General features: G+C 43.7%; 2 protein-coding genes across 5 annotated transcripts in view; one reads left to right on the top strand and one right to left on the bottom strand.

Moving 5' to 3' along the window:
• The window catches only part of LOC111145213 (protein kinase, cGMP-dependent, type I), a 1,255,864-nt gene that overhangs the window by 548,088 nt on the left and 687,067 nt on the right, over positions 1 to 20,709 (bottom strand). The window lies entirely within an intron of this gene.
• Positions 8,868 to 11,238, top strand: LOC111145214 (cleavage stimulation factor subunit 2 tau variant). 3 transcript variants are annotated; one of them, XM_022499952.1, is made up of 3 exons: positions 8,868 to 9,674; positions 9,726 to 10,434; positions 10,555 to 11,238. In XM_022499952.1, exons 1-3 carry the CDS (start codon positions 8,913 to 8,915, stop codon positions 10,779 to 10,781), a joined length of 1,698 nt encoding a protein of 565 aa, XP_022355660.1. In that variant the 5' UTR covers positions 8,868 to 8,912; the 3' UTR covers positions 10,782 to 11,238. The 3 variants fall into 3 exon arrangements, with proteins under 3 accessions (XP_022355660.1, XP_022355659.1, XP_022355658.1); XM_022499951.1 differs by having other exon boundaries at positions 8,868 to 10,434; XM_022499950.1 differs by having other exon boundaries at positions 8,868 to 11,238.

Here is a 20,709-nt window from a genome sequence, read left to right as displayed (position 1 = left end):
ATTTAAAGTCTGTGCTCTTAAACCTTTACCTTACTGCCTCTGGATGGAAAATCAGAACATCTAGATCCCATTACATGCTAAGCCAGCAACTGGGCATGTGACTATGTCAGGTTTCTTGTCTTCTCTGGGTCTCATTCTCCTCACCTATTAAAAAAAAAAAGTGTTGGAACACACAATCTGTTGCAGGGAGAATGCTTGCCTCTTCCAAGTCTCTAGTCCTGGAATGGCATATTCTCTGCAGTTCCAAATTCATGAGATATTTCTCTTGCCAATCAAAGTGACTCATCTCATGTGTCAGTAAATGGAATTTACTATGTATTCCTCTATACACTGTTCCATATTAAATACATTTAAAGAATCAGTTGGGTCACGGGGTTGGGTCAGTGGGTAGAGCATGTGTCTCTGGATCTTGGGGTCAGGAGTTCAAGCCCCACTTTGGGGTGTGTAGAGATTACTTAAAATAAAATAAAAATTAAAACAAATAATTGGGGAAAATGCCACAAACCTAATTTGGGGATTGAGAAATTTGGGCTCTCGTTTTGTGAAAAATGCTTTTATTACTTATCTAACTGGATGCTATAAAAGAATCCATATAGATGTTTAACGATAGCCCTGCAAATTGAAAAAAAGAAACATTTTCTCAATTGCTTCAGTTTTTATACCTTATGGTCCATCTGTTGCCACGGCACTGATTGTGGTGTCAAAATTACAATTACTTACACTCAGGAACAATCAGGAAAAAGGCCAAGGGAGATTGTGTCCAGGCCTCAATACCCATGATCACTCTACTAATTGTGGAACAGGAATTTTAAAATCAAGAGACCCAGCTTCAGGCTGTAGCTCTACCATTTACTAGCTATGAATCCTTGGGGAACTCATTTCATGGAATAATTTAAGAGCTTGGGTTCTTGAGACAAAGGATGTGAGTTCAAATCCTGGCTCTACCAGTTAACAAGGTCACAGCAGTGACCTTCTCTTAGCTGTAAATTGACAGGATGACTACCTATCTCAGAAAGGTTGTTGAGAGGATTAAACATAATACTGCATTTCAGAAAGCATTGACCAGAGGTCCTCCTACCTATTTAGGGCTCAGAGTTAGCTTTCATGAATGGCATCTGTGTTTTAAATGAGTCCATTGCTATACAAAGTTCTATGCAACTGTCCCCTAAAATCAGGATACACATGATTGCAGTCCAAACCACATAGGGAAACCCAGACAAGTGTTTGGTGAACTAAAAACATCACATTATTGTTTGGTTAACATATGTAATCTGTTATTATAAGATGATGTTCTACTAACTTTTTAAAAATATCCACTGAGTGCTTGTAATACAAGAAGCACTAGGCTGGGCAATATGAGAACTAAAAATCAGACATGGGTTCTGTGCTGAAGTGGGTAACGTGAGAATCTCAGTGCTGCTGCTACGAGGTAGAAGGAGATACTGGGTGCTAAGTCAGTCCTTTAAAAGGAAGTGTCTGAAGTGAGTGTTGAAGGACAGAAAGGATTTAGACATGGGAGGATGAGAAGGGAGACAGAGAGAGAGAAAAGACATCCCCAACAAAGAATGGTGAACAGAGGAGTGGGTGGGAGGCACGTAATGAGAATGAAGATGATTGTTGGAGATGTTAAAAAATGTAGGAAGAGTAACTGCAACACTTAGAAAACAAATTATAAAGGATTGGGGCACCTGGGTGGCTCAGTCGTTTTAGCATCTGACTCTTGGTTTCAGCTCAGGTTATGATCTCAGGGTCATGGGATCGAGCCCCAACTTGGGCTCTGTGCTCAGTATGGAATCTGCTTGCGATTCTCTCTCCCTCTCCCTCTGCCCCCTCCTCCTACATGCTCTCTCTCTCTCTCTCTCTCTCAAATAAATAAATATTAGAAGGGATTAAAAAGGAGGGGCACCTGGGTGGCTTAGTGGGTTAAAGCCTCTGCCTTCGGCTCAGGTCATGATCTCAGGGTCCTGGGATGGAGCCCCGCATCAGGCTCTTTGCTCAGCGGGGAGTCTACTTCCTCCTCTCTCTCTGCCTGCCTCTCTGCCTACTTGCGATTTCTGTCTGTCAAATAAATAAATGAAATCTTAAAAAAAAAAAAAAAAAGAAGGGACTAAAAAGGAGAGTCCGGAGAGGGTAATAAGCTAAGTGAAATAAGACAGAGAAAGATACCGTATGATTTCATTTATGTGTGCAATCTAAAACTCAAAATAAATGATCAAACAAAACAACAAAAGAGACACAGCTGTAGATAAAGCAGTAGTGGTGGTGGGGTTTGGGGGGTGGACAAAACAGATGAAGAGGACCAGGAGATCTTATGGTTATAAGTAACAGGGAGGCACAGCATGGGGAATATGTCAATAATAGCACCATAACTTCGGTGACAGATGGTAACCCCGTTTTTCACGGTGAGCATTTTGTAGCATCTATAATGGCCGAAGCACTATGTTGTACAGGTGAAACTAGTATTCTGTTAACATACTTCAGTTAACAATAAAACCTTTAAAACAAGGAGAGTCTGGGCCTGAGAGATCTCATAGAGAAGGACTGGAGAAGACTGGTATTCTTAAACCTCTGCTGTTATCATTCTGTGTCCAGGGGTCAGAAAGAAGGAAGAAAGCCTACAGACTCACACATCAAGCTTATACTCATAAATCTCATCCTCAAAACCTTTCACAATCTCTCCTGAAAGACAATCTTAAATCACACTACTCACCAACCACTTTTTTGGTTTCCTCTGAAGACATCAAAAAATGTTTTGGCTATTTCTGTCTGTTTGTGTTTTGGCTACTTCTAGTTCCTGGCTTTTTCTCTCCATCATCTGTGTTCACATACCAGGTTATAATCCTTTCTTTCAATCCCAGCCCCAACAGTGAGTCTTCCTTGATGATCTAGACCTTATCAGTCTGTCTGCATGCTTCATTACATATTTATTTTATGAAAATGTACCATGAAGGAACTATCAATGACCTAGTAATAAAATGACAAGGTCTCCACTCTGATTCAGGACATGTTATTTAATGCCAGGGGATTCCTCTGGTGTAAAATGAAGGGTTTGTGCAACCAAAACAACTCCCTTTCAGACCAGACGTGGCAAAGAAAGGTTATGTAGCTATTTCCAAACACTAAAACTTACATCTGAATATGAAGATTCTGTAGACATTGAGAGTAGGACATAAGATTCACCATAAATTGAGAAGACAAATTCCAAAGAGGGGTACTAAAAAAAAATTTTTTTTAAGTTCTAACTGGCACTTCTGAAAAAAGTGTATGAGCCCTTCAAGAAATAGATCAAATGTACTCTTCCACAAAGTTCTCCCTGAACTTCTCTCTCCTTCCTCTAGGTTGGAAAGAAGTCCATTTGCCTTTGTGTATAAACCGTCCCTTCTCTGTATCTTCCTGATGATAGGAACCCTTCTACCTTTGAGTAGAATTGTCATTTTCCTTCTAAGCAGTAACATCATTCAAAGAAAGAACTTCATTCTCCTTTGTCAATTAACAAAATACCTTATATTTAGTCTTTTGTTCTGTCAATATGTATTCTAGGCACTGGCAATACAGCAGCACAACACTGTCGATACAAAAAGATGGTGGCATTCCACTAACCCAGAGGTTTTCTGAGTGTGGTTCCCAGATGAATAACATGAGCACTACCCAGAAGCATCTTGGGAAATGCAAAGTTTGGGGGCCTACTTCTGACCTTCTGTACAGAAACTTCTGTACAGATACCTGGGTTGTAATAAGCGCCAGAGGGGATTCTGATGAAGGCTGAAGTTGAAAACCACTGAACTCAAGGGAGAAAATCATAGGTAGATAGATAGACAGAGAGACAGATAGATAGACTTGGTCTTCTTCACCACTGTATCCTCAGCATCTAGGACAGAGCTTAGCACAGGTAGATGCTCATTTTATTTGTTGAATGAACGATGAGAAGTCACCTTAGAGGTAGTTCTTTGTTGAAAACAAGGTGTACTTTTGAGTTAAGACACCGATTTTCCAGTATGACTTATAAATGGAGCCCTGAAACAATTTCAGGGTAGGAGTTTAAAAATCATTTGGAACAATGGAAGCATCAATGGATCAAGTTTACAGTTTCCAAAGGTAATTAGTTTGAAGAACAGCCCTCATTTGGCCGTATGTTCTGATGTTGTTTACTTACTCTCAGAATACTTGGTATTTTGATTTATGGAAAGAATAAACACTTAAACATGCAAGATGTCATGCACATTTTTCTTCAGATCCTATGCCATGTTACAAATTATCTGAAGTGTAAACATTCTGGGAGCAAAAACAGCAATATAAAACGGAAGTTGATCCAAGGTAGATCTGTGAAAATTATGTGTTGGTACTAGGAAATACTGTGAGTATTTCTAAGAGCTTTGAGTAATTCTGGGCCACTCAGCTAATAATAAATATTAGTTTACATGTCCTGGGCATTGAGCTATGTGCTTGGTCATTCTGGTTCTTTAAGAATGGGGTCACAGCAAACCATTCTTCCAGTTTGGAATGGGGGACTAAAGAAAATATGGGAGAACTATGGCAAAAAGCATACACTTACAGTCATGGCCTCTCCCTGCCTGTTCATCGCCAGCATTCCTCAGCCACTCTGTTCCCCCCAGGGTACCTTCAGTGTGGGGTCAGCAGGTACTAGCTCTGTTAGGGCAGCATGGAGATAGTAGGTTTTCTCTAAAGACCACACATATCTCATACCTTTCAACAGAGTGTACTCGATATATATGGAAAACGAAGACAACAAAACGAAAGCGCTTAAAGTCCATTTGTTCAGATCAATGATTCTTAAAGTGGGCTCCCAAGACCACAGACATTGGCCTAACCTGAGAACCAGTTAGAAATGCAAACTCTCCACTCCCACCCCAGAAATACTGAGTTTGGGGAAGGGAAGCGGTGAGACACATCCACCTGGACGAACAGGCCATGGTTCCAGGTGGTTCTGATGCACAATGAAGTGTGGGCCCAAGGGGTCCAATACGAGCAGCAAAAAGGAAACCGACAGAGAAGCCACACCACCTTTCGTGAACTTGACAATTTATTCTAGCAGCCTCTTACCATCCTCCAGATGACTATGTTTAATAAAAACACAATTATACATCAAATGTGCTAAAAAAGCCATGGCTTCTCTCTGTAAAGAGATGTATGGAAAGGAGACCAAGGACTTGGGTGTAGTTTTTCAGAATGACACCAGCCTCAACTCCCACTTCACTGCCTGCAGGAGAATCTCACGGGTTGACATTCTGTTTCTTTGACGAGCAGTGAGACAGGGAAACTGAAGGACTCCGTAAAAATCTGACTATTCCTTTTCCTGCTCCTATTCTTGCTAAGACCTGTACCCCCACCTCACTTTACACAAGCCTCGTAATGCAAATAATGTATGTGTTCCCTGTAAGGGACCAGGAGTCAGTGATTTCTCGAGAACAGAGAACATCTAAGGAAGGACCAGGAGAGGATGAGGCTGTCATATGCGCATTCCAGCCACCAGAGCTAGACATCTCCACGCCAGGACCTCTGGCTCCAAGGAGTGACACGTGGGCCCTTGTCTTTGTTCTCACGGTTCCTGGATGCCTGAGGGGACCCATACACCAGACCATGGCCTTCCACCAAACACCAGACCCCAAACAAAGATAAGTCTCATGCTCCTTTTTTTCTGAGTCTCCCAGATGCCCCGTCTGTACCCGTTCCTTCTATGTCTTCAATAAACACTGCTCTCACCTCCCACTGGCTCACATGTGACTTCCATCCTACATGAAACCAATCCCCCCCATGGCTGTTCCAGGAGGCCCCTCTGGGCCTTTGGACCCGGCCTGCTGGCATCAGAGCGAAGATTTTATTGGGTGATGTAAGTTATCATTGGTCTCAGCCAATAGCTATGCCCAGTCTGTTCTGATGAAATATTAAAGGTAAACGGGTGCCCTGTCTTATTTGTAGCTAAACTGTCCTAGTCATTTCGGATCTATTCATTGGACTGTGATCTCAAGCTACATGACACAATTTTTGGATGTGATTTCAAGGTTTGCCATCCCCTCAAAAGGAATATGTAGACTAAAATAATTCTCTGCTTATGAGTTAAGATGTAAACTCTGGAGAAATGCAGTCCTTGGAAATATAATGCAATCCACATATGTAACTTAATTTTCCTTAAGTAACCACATTAAAAAATATTAAATGAGTGGGGCACCTGGGTGGCTCAGTTGGTAAGTGTCTGCCTTTGGCTCAGGTCATGATCCCACAGTCCTGGGATTGAGCCCCGCATCGGGCTCCCTGCTCAGTGGGAGCCTGCTTCTCCCTCTCCCACTCCCCCATTTGTGTTCCCTCTCTCAGTTGTGTTTCTCGCTGTCAAATAAATAAATAAAATCTTTTTAAAAAATGAAATGAATATTATTAAAATACATTTACTCCAGGGTATTAAAACTATTTTAGCATGTATGGGGCACCTGGGTGGCTCAGTGGGTTAAAGCCTCTGCCTTCAGTTTAGGTCACAATCCCAGGGTCCTGGGATGGAGCCCCACATTGGGCTTTCTGCTCCGCGGGGAGCCTGCTTCCCCACCCCACCCCCGCCTGCCTCTCTTCCTACTTGTGATCTCTGTCAAATAAATAAATAAAATCTTAAAAAATATATATATTTTAGCATGTAAGCTATAATTAGCAAGATATTTTTTACTTTTAAGTCTTTAAAATCTTGCATTTATTTACACATATAAGCCATCTCAATTAAAATGCTTAATTTTAACTAGAAATACTTGATGTTTCCTTTAAGCTTAATAAAATTTGTCATTGCAAAAGTAGATTCTATAGCCAAGTTGGTCCAAACATACTACAAAGGCTTTCAGTAGTCTAACTGGGTATCAGTATGTATGTATGTATTTATTTATTTATCAGAGAGAGAGAGGAAAAAGTGCAAACGGGGAGAGGCAAGCAGAAGGAGAAGGAGACTCCCCACTGAGTAGGGAGTCCCCATGCAGGGTTAAATCCCAGGACCCTAGGATCATGACCTGAGCTGAAGGCAGATGATTAACAGACTGAGCCACCCAGGCATCCCTGGACACCAGTTTTTATATTTTAATAAAAAATAAATTAAACTGTTAAAAAAAAATAAAAGGAAAACCACAGGCCCAAAATGTTGAAACTTAGACCGACCTTCCAAGTCCAGGTAATAACCAATTAATTGCGATTTCAGTCTCCCCAGGAAGGCAGCTTTAACTGGGTCAGTCGGGACATTTTCCTTCCCATCAGCACCAGTGTGTCTGTCTCCTGGGTCCTCTCCATCCTGTTCTGGAAGATAAGGTAATCTGCAGGATGAGATCCCTTGCTTTCCCCCTAGGAAACAGCCTCCCCTAGAAGAATCCTTTTATTTTGCTAATAACTTTCTTATTCCATTCTCTATCAAAAATAAAAACAAAAACAAACAGGAAAACATTTTGTACAACTCCTGGGAGTGACTCTGTACTTGCTCATGGGGTGCAGCCTGATTCATGAACCCTTTAACAAAATCAATCAGATCTTTAAATTTACTTGGTGGATTTTTCCTTAACAACTGAAAGTTCAATTTCTCAGTCAGGCCAGCTACATTTCCAGCACTCAGGACCTCCCAGTGGATACTGGCTACCCTGCGGAGCAGCCCTATAACACACCAGCATGGTTAAGAAATCTGGTTTTGGCGCCTAGTTGGCTCAGGTGCTAGAGCCCAAGACACTTGGTCTCATGAGTTGGTGAGTTTGACCCCATATTGGGCGTAGAGATTAGTGGAAGAAAGAAAGAGAAAGAAATAGAGAGAGGGTTAAGAAAGGAAGGAAAAGAGGGAAAGAAGGAAAGAAAAGAGGGAAAGAAGTAAAGAAAGGAAAGGAGGGAAAGGAAGGGAAGAGAGGGGAAGGAACGGAAAGGGAAGGGAAGAGAGAAAAGAGGAAGGAGGGAGGAATTAATTCTGCTTTGCCCTTTCCTGTCCTGCACGCTTCACCTCTATCACCTGCTAAGTGATGGGGGCACCCCACACCCCACGTCTATTTCGACTTCTGAACTAGCAGCAATACATTCTCAGCAGGTTGCTTCTCCCTCCAGGGCAGCCGCGGCTAGAGCATCGCATCAGTCCCCAGGAATCAGAAGCAATCTAAGCCTACAGGCTGGGAGTGGCTGGGCATATGTGATTCATACCCTACGGCCACAAAACGTCCCTGGCCATGAATCACTCCAGGCAGCACCGGTTAACACTGTTAAGGACCAGGACCGTCGGTACGGGGGCCGCTGCCTGCGGCTGCACCCTGCCACCGCGGGGCCTGGAGCAGCTCTTCTCCCCAAATGCTTTCTGAACCGGGGTTGCTGCCGTGGTATGTCAATGAGCAAATCCCAAACTGCTCTGAAACGTCTACACTTTTTACCCTAATGGTCCGCAATGGGATTTTAAACATGGCTTAAATAGACTGGAGGGAGGCGGGAAGGACGGCGCCGGGAGACCCTAGCATCAGAACCGCTTGCGGTTGGCGGTTTCCCGCCGGGCAAACGGAAGCAAAAGCGCCCCTGACTGACGTCAAAGGAGGCGGTCGCTCCCGGTCCCCACAATGAAGCCCCTGCGGCCATTTTTACTGTGGTTAGTCCGCGCTAAGCTTTCTCTGGCGGTCGTGGCGGCTCGCCATGGGAAGTCTTCAGAATAAGAGACGAGAAATGAATCGTGCCTTTGGTGACAAGGAGCTGGCGGAGTTACGAAAGTCCAGCGGCCGAAAGCACTAGCTGAGGTAGAGAGGGGAACGCAGAGGCGGTACGACGTCCGCGGACGCGCGGAACGATTCGGTCGCGTCGCTGAGGTTTCCGCCCGGGGTCTGAGAGCCGCTTCCGTTGTTCAGCGGAAGTGTGGGTCGTCAGAGGACGACTCCGGGAGGGATCGGCTCTCCGCCGTGTGCCCAACCGGAATCATGTCGAGTTTGGCGGTGAGAGACCCGGCGATGGATCGGTCGCTGCGTTCCGTGTTCGTGGGCAACATTCCGTACGAGGCCACCGAGGAGCAGCTGAAGGACATTTTCTCGGAGGTGGGTTCGGTGGTCAGCTTCCGACTGGTGTACGACCGCGAGACGGGCAAGCCCAAGGGCTATGGCTTCTGCGAGTACCAGGACCAGGAGACCGCGCTCAGTGCCATGCGGAACCTCAACGGGCGCGAGTTCAGCGGCAGGGCGCTGCGGGTGGACAACGCCGCCAGCGAGAAGAACAAGGAGGAGCTCAAGAGCCTCGGGCCCGCGGCGCCCATCATCGACTCCCCGTACGGGGACCCCATCGACCCCGAGGACGCCCCCGAGTCCATCACCAGGGCGGTCGCCAGCCTGCCGCCGGAGCAGATGTTCGAGCTCATGAAGCAGATGAAGCTGTGTGTGCAGAACAGCCACCAGGAAGCGCGGAACATGCTGCTGCAGAACCCGCAGCTGGCCTACGCGCTGCTGCAGGCCCAGGTGGTCATGAGGATCATGGACCCCGAGATTGCGCTGAAGATCCTGCACCGCAAGATCCATGTCACGCCGCTGATCCCGGGCAAATCCCAGCCTGTCACGGGCCCCGGCCCTGGCCCCGGCCCCGGCCCCGGCCCCGGCCCCGGCCCCGGCCCTGGCCCCGGCCCCGGGCTGGGCCCCGGCCCCAGTGTTCTGCTCAACCAGCAGAACCCTCCCGCCCCGCAGCCTCAGCACATGGCCAGAAGACCGGTTAAAGACATCCCTCCTCTGATGCAGACCCCTATCCAGGGCGGGATTCCGGCCCCGGGTCCCATACCGGCCGTGGTTCCCGGGCCGGGGCCGGGTGCCTTAACCCCTGGTGGAGGAATGCAGCCCCAGGTTGGAATGCCAGGCGTCGGTCCAGTGCCTTTAGAGCGGGGACAGGTGCAGATGTCGGATCCTAGAGCTCCTATACCTCGTGGGCCCATGACTGCCGGGGGCCTCCCTCCTCGAGGACTGTTGGGAGATGCTCCAAACGACCCACGTGGAGGGACTCTGCTTTCAGTCACTGGAGAAGTAGAGCCCAGAGGCTATCTTGGCCCCCCTCACCAGGGCCCCCCCATGCACCATGCCTCTGGTCATGACGGCCGGGGCCCGTCCTCACATGAGATGAGGGGAGGGCCATTAGCAGATCCCAGACTGCTGATGGGAGAGCCCAGGGGACCCATGATAGATCAGAGAGGTCTCCCTATGGATGGTAGAGGTAGTAGAGATTCTCGAGGGCTGGAGACTCGAGCCATGGAGACTGAAGTCTTAGAGACACGAGTGATGGAGAGAAGAGGAATGGAGACCTGTGCGATGGAAACCAGAGGGATAGAAGCGAGAGGCATAGATGGAAGAGGGATGGAGATACGGGGTCCTGGCCCCAGTTCCAGAGGCCCTATGACTGGTGGAATCCAGGGACCTGGGCCCATTAGTATGGGGGCAGGTGGTCCTCAGGGACCTAGACAGGTCTCCAGCATTTCCGGGGTGGGAAATCCTGGAGCTGGCATGCAGGGGGCAGGCATACAAGGAGCGGGCATGCAGGGGGCGGGCATGCAGGGAGCAGGCATCCAAGGAGCAGGTATGCAGGGGGCAGGCATACAAGCAGTGGGCATGCAGGGGGCAGGCAAGCAAGGTGGAGGCCAGCCTAGCAGTTTCAGTCCTGGGCAGAGCCAGGTAACTCCTCAGGATCAAGAAAAGGCAGCTCTGATCATGCAGGTTCTTCAGCTGACTGCAGATCAGATCGCCATGCTGCCCCCTGAGCAAAGGCAGAGCATCCTCATTTTAAAGGAACAAATTCAGAAATCGACTGGGGCTTCTTGAAAGGTTTTAGGAAATGTTTGACAGTAGTCCTAAAGTTTTTCTGTAGCATGGGGAATGGATGCAGGAAGCTGACTTCTGCATCCCCACAGTTGAATGGTTAGAGTTTCCCTCCCAGAACTTTATCTCATTTCATCTTGTTGTCTTTTTTTGTTGTTGTTGTTTGTATTTTTAATAGGGGGGGTAGGGGGAGGAAGGAGTGGGTCTTTTCACTTTTATTCACTGTAAATATACACAAATAACTCTGAACATGGTGATATTATACCAAATAAGATTACAAAGAATATGCCGCAATATTAAAAGTGTCTACAATATGTTAACTACATTTTTTAAAAATAACTGGGTTAAACAGTGTGAAAACTGCATGTAAAGACTAAACTATGACCTGTTAAAATGGTAATGTACTAAGATAGTTTAAGATTTTTGGTTGTGTAAGAAAATAAAGAAGTTTACCTCAGAATTGTAAGATACATGTTTTGGTAAGCCGTTGAAAATACAAAATCCTATTTTGGGGACAATGCTGTATTAGGTTAAGCATCATTTTTAGTGTTTTGGAAGATATTTCAAAATATTAGTGCTAATGTGTGGTATTAGAATTGTTTTGTTATGTTTAAGCTGTGCTACCTGAATAATCCAGGAATGCATCTGGTGAGATGTTTCTCTTACCCCACCGTTCAGACACCTGCAGTATTCCGGCTTGGCCTTGAGCGGGACGATTTAGCTGGGACAGGTCTGGGATCAGCCAGGTTACTGAAGGCTGCTCCCATGAGACTCAGCTTCTCTCAATACCTTCTTGTCTCTCAGTCGTCTTCAAGCCCTGAATATGAATCTAAGTGATACCCTCACGCCCTTTCTGATGATTTCAGTGTCTCAGCAGCAGCTGATCTGGGTGAATTCTGCCCAGCATCAGACTTCTCGTAAGTTGCCGAAAGCTTCATGCTGGAAAGTTCCCAGGTTCCTGGGGACTAGCTTCCAGGTACAGATGGTATCCAGGTGGTCAGCCAGAGTCAGGACTTAAAAATCTTAGTCCCTCCAACACTTACCATGCCTTTCAGTTTTCTTATTTGCAGATCTACTTACTATCACCATGTTACCAGAATAACTGAGACCCAGGTATGTAGAGAAATCTCTGCTCGACTAGTTATTACTTATTTTGCTTTTTATAATAAAGCCGTTTAGTCCTAATATACATACTCTGAGAGATTTAAAAGGAGGAAGGTGGGGTTTACCACATTTTCTGTAGAGCTACTACCTAATTCATTTTCAACACTTGAAGATGTGGATGAACACATACAAATTTGTGTCATAGACCAAATTATAATTAACAGAAGCATAAACACCCAAATAACCAGGTGGTCTTACCCTGGAAAAGAAAAACCAATGTCTAGTAACAGGAAAAAGCAGCATTTAACACAAGGAGAGAGCTGAAACTTGGAAACTGAATTTTTCCCCTTAGGAGGTTTTTGCATCTTAAATGGGTACTTGACTCTTTTTTACAAAGTTTTCTTCCCCTGTGCTATTTCCTGCCACCTGTTTTACTCATATTTTTTATTGTTATTCATAATATCCACCTTGCCATGTTTTCTATATGCCCCCTCCCCACATTGGGGAGGATAACTCCTTTGCATGTATGATAGTTTTGGTTAATATTAATTCACAGAGTTGGCTTGATTACTTGGAAGTTACCATTGCTTTATCTCAAAATTTTCACTGAAGGGCTCTAACTGAAAACAGATGTTACGTTCTTTGTTGTAGTTAAATCTGCATTGCTCAGTGCAGACTGAATAAAAGGAATGTAAAATTAAGGATGACTTTAGTATCTGATGTTTACTTTTAATGAATGAATTAATCAAAAGATATCTATCCGTGAGAGATCCATGGGTCTGAATACTTTCTTCTAAATGAAAAAGGCAAAACTAAAAAATTAAGTAATTAATTAAAAATTGCAGGAGTGGATAGAAATCCCTTTCTGAAATCCATTATCTGTGTAGTTCTACAGCTGAAACAACTACAAAGACCTGTTACTCTGGTTGGTGTCGGCAGTAACATCTTGGTGCATGCCCAGATATTAGGTCCTTTGCTTGTGTTCCCCACAGAGAACTCCAGGTCCCAGAAGACCTTACAGTCCCCTCCATAACTGATAGCACTTGTTACGTTGCAGCCTACAATTTTACCACACTCTGCACCCCCCGCTCCCACTTTGCATAGACAGGGAACTCCGAACATGGACTGTCCCTCGTTTCTGTATTTGCTATGCCAAAATCACAGGAGACAAATGACAAAACATTCTATCTTAAGGGGGAAATCCCATTTTCCCAAAAAATGTTCCACACAGAACAAAATGAGCTATAACAAGGAGTTACGTGAGAAAACAAACTAGTAGCAGATAGCAGAAGCAATCTCCTTTGCTCTGAAAAACCTTGTAAAATAGGTTCTCCTCACTTCCGGTTCACTGAGTATCTCAGGGCCGATGGACAGAGAGCCTCATTTCATTTGATGGTGATCCCAGCAACGTGTGTGTGCTCTAATCAGAATCTTAGTTCTGTTACTACATAATCACTGGTTATAACCCGGAGCATCCTGCATTTTCCCAAATACGTAATCACAGATGCAATCGCAAAGTCTTTCATAGTAACAATACCTAAAGATGGTGGAGTGAAACAATGCTTTGCAAATGCCTCCTTAGGGCTGATTCCTCTCCAGCAGTGTATTTCTTGGGAAATAGGAAAAGGTCAACTTTAATCAGTGCCTGCCCATTAGCCCTTCCCCTCTTATATTTTAAGAGTTATTGGATAAGCTATAAACCAGTATGAATCCCGGATGAAGGTAGACTTAATCCAAGTGAGATCAAGTATGACTTTTCAACACTTTCCAGAGTTATAATGGTAGAAAAGCATTAAAAACAGCAATAAAACAAAAAAACCCAAACCAAAAACCTTAGTATAATCTCAGTTTGCAAAGCGTCTTGCTTTCCCAAGCTTTGATGGGACATTAACTAAGCACACAGAACCTCATTTCTTACAGTATGTCAGGCCTTCCTCTTAGATCTGAGAAGGCCTAAGGGTAATTATGCGCAGCAACCCACTGTGGGGGAGACTGAATTATCAGTCACATCTCATGGTCTTGTCACAAAAGAGTGAGTCAGTCTCTGACTAAATTGTCAGCTAATCTCTAGACAGACCTCTGCTTGGAGCTGGCTTTTCTCACCAGCCTTGTCAAGAACTAATTCATTGTAAGAAAATTAATACACTTAAAAAAATATCATTAAGGCTATTATTAACTTTAATAGTATGAATATTATGATATTGGTATAAAGGTTGTGAAAATATCTCATACATACGCATATTCCAAATCTTAACTAGATCTCCTAATATTTTCATTTGCTTTTACGCACTTCTAAACAAATGTTTAAAAAACAAATAAATAAAAACCAAATGTTTACTCCTTTAGCTGAAAATCCAGCTTTCTAAGTGTTCATATTACAAACCACCTTTCTCATGAGATGTTAACAGTTGGTATTTTTCTACCACGGTATAACCCTTATGTCAATAAAGGGCCTACACTGCATCAAAAGTGACATTAGGGTAGGATTATCAAAAATAACAAGCTCGGAGATTATCAAACACTGTACATAAAAACACTCAAGTATTACCCTAGAAAAAAAGCTGAAGTATTCGGTAAATGACAGTTCTTGATTGGCAGGAGTTGGTGCAGGTACCAAAGGCAGGTAATTAATCATTAAAAAGTTAGACTAAAATGCACAATATTCTCAGCCTTAATTGCTTTTGTATGAACCAGTATGCATTAAATCTGCAAACATCATTCTCACGGGTCCCAAAGGTCGGTTATTTAAAAAAAAGAATCTGTTTGATTACTAATTTGTTGTCTATCACAAAAGTAGAATGGATTATCTCTCAGACCTCAAGCCATGAAACCAGCAGGTTCCCCCAGAAACTATTTTGTCTCTGTACTTAATTACCTGTCTTACCCAAAATTCTGTCAGCCTTTCATTGCTCTGCTACCTGGAAAGACTATCAGACAACCTAGATATTTATGAATCTATCTCTTTATCCTTAGAAATTCCACAGAACGAGATATATCTGCTCTAACTCAGCCCCCAATCTCCTTTACTTTGAAGGTTCAATTTTAATAACATTCAAAACATGAACCACATTAAAAATCAGGTAGTTGAGTTTATAACAGGATGAAAAGGCCTATATGGGGCTTGCTTGCTACATTAACATCCATGAAATCATGTTCTGTGTCCCAAACATCACCCTGTTCACATGTTAAAGAACATAGCAACATAAATGAGGAGTTCAAACATTGCCAGACACCACCCTGGCTCTGTGAGGATAAGCACAAACACCACCTACTAACAGAGTAGGCTTCCTGTCTTAAGACAAGCCTACATCCAAAATGCTTCCGTGTTTCTCCACTCGCCCATCATCACATGCTTTCCCCTCCCCACCATCCATTTTGTCAGTTTTGTTCTCTGGAAGCTCTAAATATCTTTGAACAAGGGATTTAGACCTGTGCTCTTGGGCCCATAAGGCCTGCAGATATTTAAGCCCAAGGGTTTCAAAATTTTGAATTTGAGTACAGGTCGGGTCACCATATACTCCTCAGTGGGGCCACAGGCCCAGCCTCCCCTATGGCCTTAACAGCAGGTGTGATTCACACACCTGTTGGCCAGTCCCAGGCACGCTTGGAGTTTACAGCTCCTGTTTTCCTCTGTAGGAAAACACCTCTGTTCAATTCGATAGAAATTTTTAGTTCACAAATGTGAACTAGAAAAACAGCTGGACCACAGGTCCAGCACGTCTATTTCTGCCAAATCAACTAACCAAGCAAACATACAAACACTCAGAACAAGGAAATGCACCAAGAAAAAAAAAAGCATGGCACAGGGGGCACCTGGGTGGCTCAGTGGGTTAAAGACTGCCTTCGGCTCAGGTCATGATCCCAGGGTCCTGGGATCGAGCCGCACATTGGGCTCTCTGCTAGGCAGGGAGCCTGCTTCCCTTCCTCTCTCTCTGCCTACTTGTGATCTCTCTCTCTCTGTCAAATAAATAAAATCTTAAAAAAAAAAAAAAAAGCATGGCACATTTATTGCTAGCTTTTCATGAGATATACTGAACCAAGGAATATCCTATAATCCTAATCCAATGAGTACCTTTCTCCCACAAATATTTTGTATTTTTAATAAATATTAAGCCAAAATAACTATATTTTTCAATTCAAAAATATAGTTCTAAAAAGAGAAATATAGGGACGCCTGGGTGGCTCAGTTCGTTAAGCAGCTGCCTTCAGCTCAGGTCATGATCCCAGCGTCCTGGGATCGAGTCCCACATCGGGCTCCTTGCTCGGCGGGGAGCCTGCTTCTCCCTCTGACTCTGCCTACCACTCTGTCTGCCTGTGCTCATGCTCTCTCTAACAAATAAATAAATAAAATATTAAAAATAAAATAAAATAAAAAGAGAAATATATGTAATATTAAATGCTAATGGCTCTAGAATGGGCATATATTTAGGATACAGAGGGAAACAGGGTTCTTTGATGTCTTTATCTGTTATTAAGTAATTAAAAAAATATTCCACCATGTAATTTCCACACAGAAGCCACACTAATTACAAAAATAATAACAAAAAATCAGATCATGCCCTCCCTTATTTAAAACCTCTCATGGCTTACATTGCTTTTAGAATAAAATCCCACATCCTTACCATGTCCTGTAAGGCCCTGAGCCAACCCCACATCCCACCCTCAGTTCCCAGACTCAGGGCTGAAGCGGCTTTAGGCCGAGCTTTGTTTCCTGGAGTTTATAAACTCGTTTTCAGCTCTGAGCTTTGTACTTGGCAGTTTCTCTTCCTCCGACCCCTCTCCTTCCCTAGAAGGGTGAGTTCTTTCTCTTTATTCAGGCTTCAACTTGTAGACCCCTTTCCTCAGAGCGCTTTTCCTGAACACCCCCAGTTAAAATGGTCTCCCCACTGTCTCTCCTGTCCTTCTGTTTTTAAACAATGGCTCTCTTACCTGAGCACCCCTAAACCATCAATCTGTGCTTTCCAATCCTTTTGCTAAACCCATCATTCTGTACGCAACGCAAACTGGATGATGGTGGCCCATAGTTACTTTTCAATATGGCGTCATGACATCTGTCCTGTCAATTGTGTCTGTTCCCACACTGATGCTGGTTGTGTGACTGCGGGAATGCATAGATGAGGGGATGGGCCCCGGCAGACCAAGATAGATACAGATGCAGATACAAGGTATGGGCATATCTATGGAATAGGGTTGCAAAAAATAAATAAATAAAAGGTGATTTCTATGAAAATTGTTGAGGTTGGGAGGCTGAAGAACTCCATTTGAGAAAGGTTTCATCTCTGCTCTTTTGCTGCTGGGCCGCATTAACTCCTGTTCGGTATTTTGCCTCTGAATAAGCCTGAGAGGCTTTGTTCCCACTTCAAGGGGGAAGCAAGGGAGTCAGTTCTCTGAGTTTGTTCTAGGACCTCAAACACCTAATAACATCCCAGAAGAGCCAGATCCTGAACATGTTCTGGGACATTCGCTTTGAATAAACCTCGGCTGACCCCTGGGAGAACATCTGTTGTTCACCTGGCCCTTGCCTTTGACTGGACCCTGTCCTGGGTTCCTGGAGGAACATGGAACCTAGACCGTTTTACAACACAAACCCTTAGCCCCAAGCAATGGTGAGACTCATTTTCCTTTCTTCTCTAAGTCTCCCAGATGCTCTGTCTGCTATTCCCTGCCCCTCACTCACACTAAAAAACTCTTTCCACTTCCCCTGTGTGCATATGATTTTTGGCCTGTGTGAAGCCAAGGACCGTCTTGGCTGGTCCTGTAGGAGCTTCTCCTGGATTCTTGCACCCAGCCTGCCTGCATCACGATGATGCATGCATATTCATGTCACCTGTGTTCATAAACCACCTGATGCCCATTGTACTGTTGGTCATACATATAAAGATAGAAATCGATACATTATTTATATGGATTGGAAACACTATTTCTATGAGAACGATGGAGAATGTCTTGAGAAAATTTGATAAAGGTAACTGGTTAAAAGGGATTGTTAAATCTTGGGGGGAATCCAGCCCCACATGGCCTCCCTGATCAGCAGATAGTCTGCTTCACCCTCTCCCTCTGCCCCTCACCCCTGCTCATGCTCTCATGTGCACACATACATGCTCTGTCAAATAAATAAAATGTTGAAAAAAAAATCTTTGAAATCTAGGGGCATCTGGGTGGTTCAGTTGGTTGAGCATCTAACTCCTGGTTTTGGCTTGGGTCATGATCTCAGAGTGGTGACATCGAGCCCCAGTTGGGCTCAGTGCTCAGCTGGCATGGGAGACTGGGATGGTCGGGGAGAGGAGTCTGCCTCTCTCTCCCTCTCTCTTTCCCTTCCTGCTCCAGCTCAAGCATGTGCTTTCTCTCTCTCTAGAAAAAAACAAAAAAAAAAATTTTTTTTTGAAATCTGAAACTCACAATCCTAAACAAAGCATTATATCAAAACCTTCAATTTTTTTGCAGAATTTTTTCAGATAACGGAGGAAAAATTCTTGAGGAAATTTAATCTGAATTTGGGTACCACAGTCCTTCTCCTTCCATCCCTGCAGGGAAATATACCAATGCAGCCCATACTAGACCCCCTCCTCCCACCCTGATGGGATGTCACAGGCTCCAGGGACCTGAGGTTGCTTTAAACTCTCCCTAATGAAAATGTGTTTTGGGCGGGCAGCATCAGCATCACCTGGAAGCCTGTTAGAAATGCAGAATATGAGGCCACCCCAGACCTGCTGAATTAGAACCTGTGAGTGACAGCATATGTATTTTTCTCTGATTTATTTTGCTTCATACATTCTAGCTCTGTCCACGCCATTACAAATGGTAACATTCCATTCTTTTTAAAGGTTCAATAATATTCCCTTGTATATACACACCACGTCTTCTTTACCCATTCATCAGGTGATGGACATGGGTTGTTTCCACAATTTGGCTACTCTAGATAATCCCCCTATATACACTGGGGTGTATATATCCCTTTGATTTCATATTTTTGTACTCTTTGCATAAATACCTGGTAGTGCAATTACTGGATTGTAGGGTAGTTCTATTTTAAAATTTTTGAGGAATCTCCATGCTGTTTTCCAGGGTGACTGCTCAGCTTGCGTTCCCACCAACAGTGTAGGAGGGTTCCCCTTTCTCCACATCCTTGCTTACACCTGCTGTTTCCTGTGTTGTTGATTGTAGCCATTCTGCAGGTGTGAGGTGGTATCTCATTGCAGTTTGGATTTGCATCTCCCTGATGATGAGTGACGTTGAGCATCTTGTCATGTGTCTGTTGGCCATCTGGATGTCTTCTTTGGAAAAATGTCTATTCATGTCTCCTGTCCATTTTTAATCAGAATTATTTGGTTTGGGGGTTGTTTTATTTTTTTAAGTTCTTTTAAAAGATTTAGTTGACAGAGCTCACAAGCAGGGAAAACAGCAGAGGGAGAGGAGGAGCAGGCTCCCCGCTGAGCAAGGAGCTCGATGATTGGGACTCCAACCCAGGACCCTGGGATCATGACCTCAACCGAAGGCAGATGCTTCACTGACTGAGCCACCCAGGTGCCCCAGAACTTTTTATTTTGATGTAATCCCAATAGTTTACTTTTGCTTGTATTTTTCTTGGCTCAGGAAATATATTTAGAAAGAAATTACTAAAGCCAATGTCAAAGAAGTTACTACCTGTGTTCTCTTCTAGGAGTTTAATGGCTCCAGATCTCACATTTGTGTATTTAAGGCATTTCAAGTTTATTTTTGTGTGTGCTGTAAGAAGGTGGTCCAGTTTCATTCTTCTGCATGTTGCTGTCTGGTTCACCCAACACCATTTGTTGAAGAGACTGTGTTTTTCCCACTGGGTAATCTTTCTTGCTTTGTCGAAGACTAAATGATCATATAACTGTGGGTTCATTTCTGAGTTTTTTATTCTGTCCACAGACCTATGTGTCTATTATTGTACCAGCACCATACTCTTTTGATTATTACAGCTTTGTAATATAACTTGGAGTCCAGAATTGTGATGTTTCCACCTTTGCTTTTCTTTGTGAAGACTGCTCTCACTCTCCGGGGTCTTCTGTGTAGGTTTGTTCTAGTTCTGGGAAAAATACTGCTGGTATTTTGATAAGGATTGCATTTAAATGTGTAGATTCCTTTGGAGAACATGGACATTATCATGATACTCATTCTTCCAGTCTGTGAGGATGGAATGCCTTTCCATTTCTTTGTGTCTTCAGTTATTTTCATCCGTGCTCTATAGTTTTTAGAGGACAGGTCTCTCACCTCTCTGGTTGGGTTTATTCTTAAGTATCTTGTTATTTTGGATGTAATTGTAAATGGGATGGTTTACTTAATTTCTGCTTCTGCCACTTCATTATTTGTGTATAGAAATGCAACAGATTTCTGTATATTGATGGTGCATTGTGCAATTTGACTGAATTCATTTATCGGTTCTGGTAGTGTTTTGGTGGAGTCTGTCAAGCTTCCTATATCATATCTATATCACTGCAAATAATGAAAGTTTTAACCTCTTTTTACCAATTTGGATTTTTTTCATTTCTTCTTGTCTGCTTGCTGGGCTTAAGGCTTCCAGTACTACGTTGAATTAAAGTGGTAAGAGTGGTCATCCCTGTCTTGTTCCCGACCTTGGGGGAAGAGCTCTTTTCCCCAGTTGAGAACAATATTAGCTATGGGGTTTTCATATATGGTCTTTATTATGTAACTTATGTTCCCTCACAACCTACTCTGTTGAGGGTTTTTATCATGAATGGATGTTGTAATTTTTTTTTAAAGATTTTATTTATTTATTTGACAGACAGAGATCACAAGTAGGCAGAGAGGCAAGCAGAGAGAGAGGGGGGAAAGCAGGCTC

Source organism: Enhydra lutris, unplaced genomic scaffold (assembly GCF_002288905.1).
Source record: "Enhydra lutris kenyoni isolate GAN:26980312 unplaced genomic scaffold, ASM228890v2 scaffoldscaffold12, whole genome shotgun sequence".
Classification (NCBI taxonomy): Eukaryota; Metazoa; Chordata; class Mammalia; order Carnivora; family Mustelidae; genus Enhydra; species Enhydra lutris.
The sequence above is the reverse complement of the archived record's forward strand: the minus strand, read 5'-3'. Positions and strand labels throughout refer to the sequence as shown.

Bases quoted from the DNA above. Each gene is read 5' to 3' on its own strand.
- LOC111145214 (XM_022499950.1), top strand. From the start codon at position 8,913: ATGTCGAGTTTGGCGGTGAGAGACCCGGCGATGGATCGGTCGCTGCGT.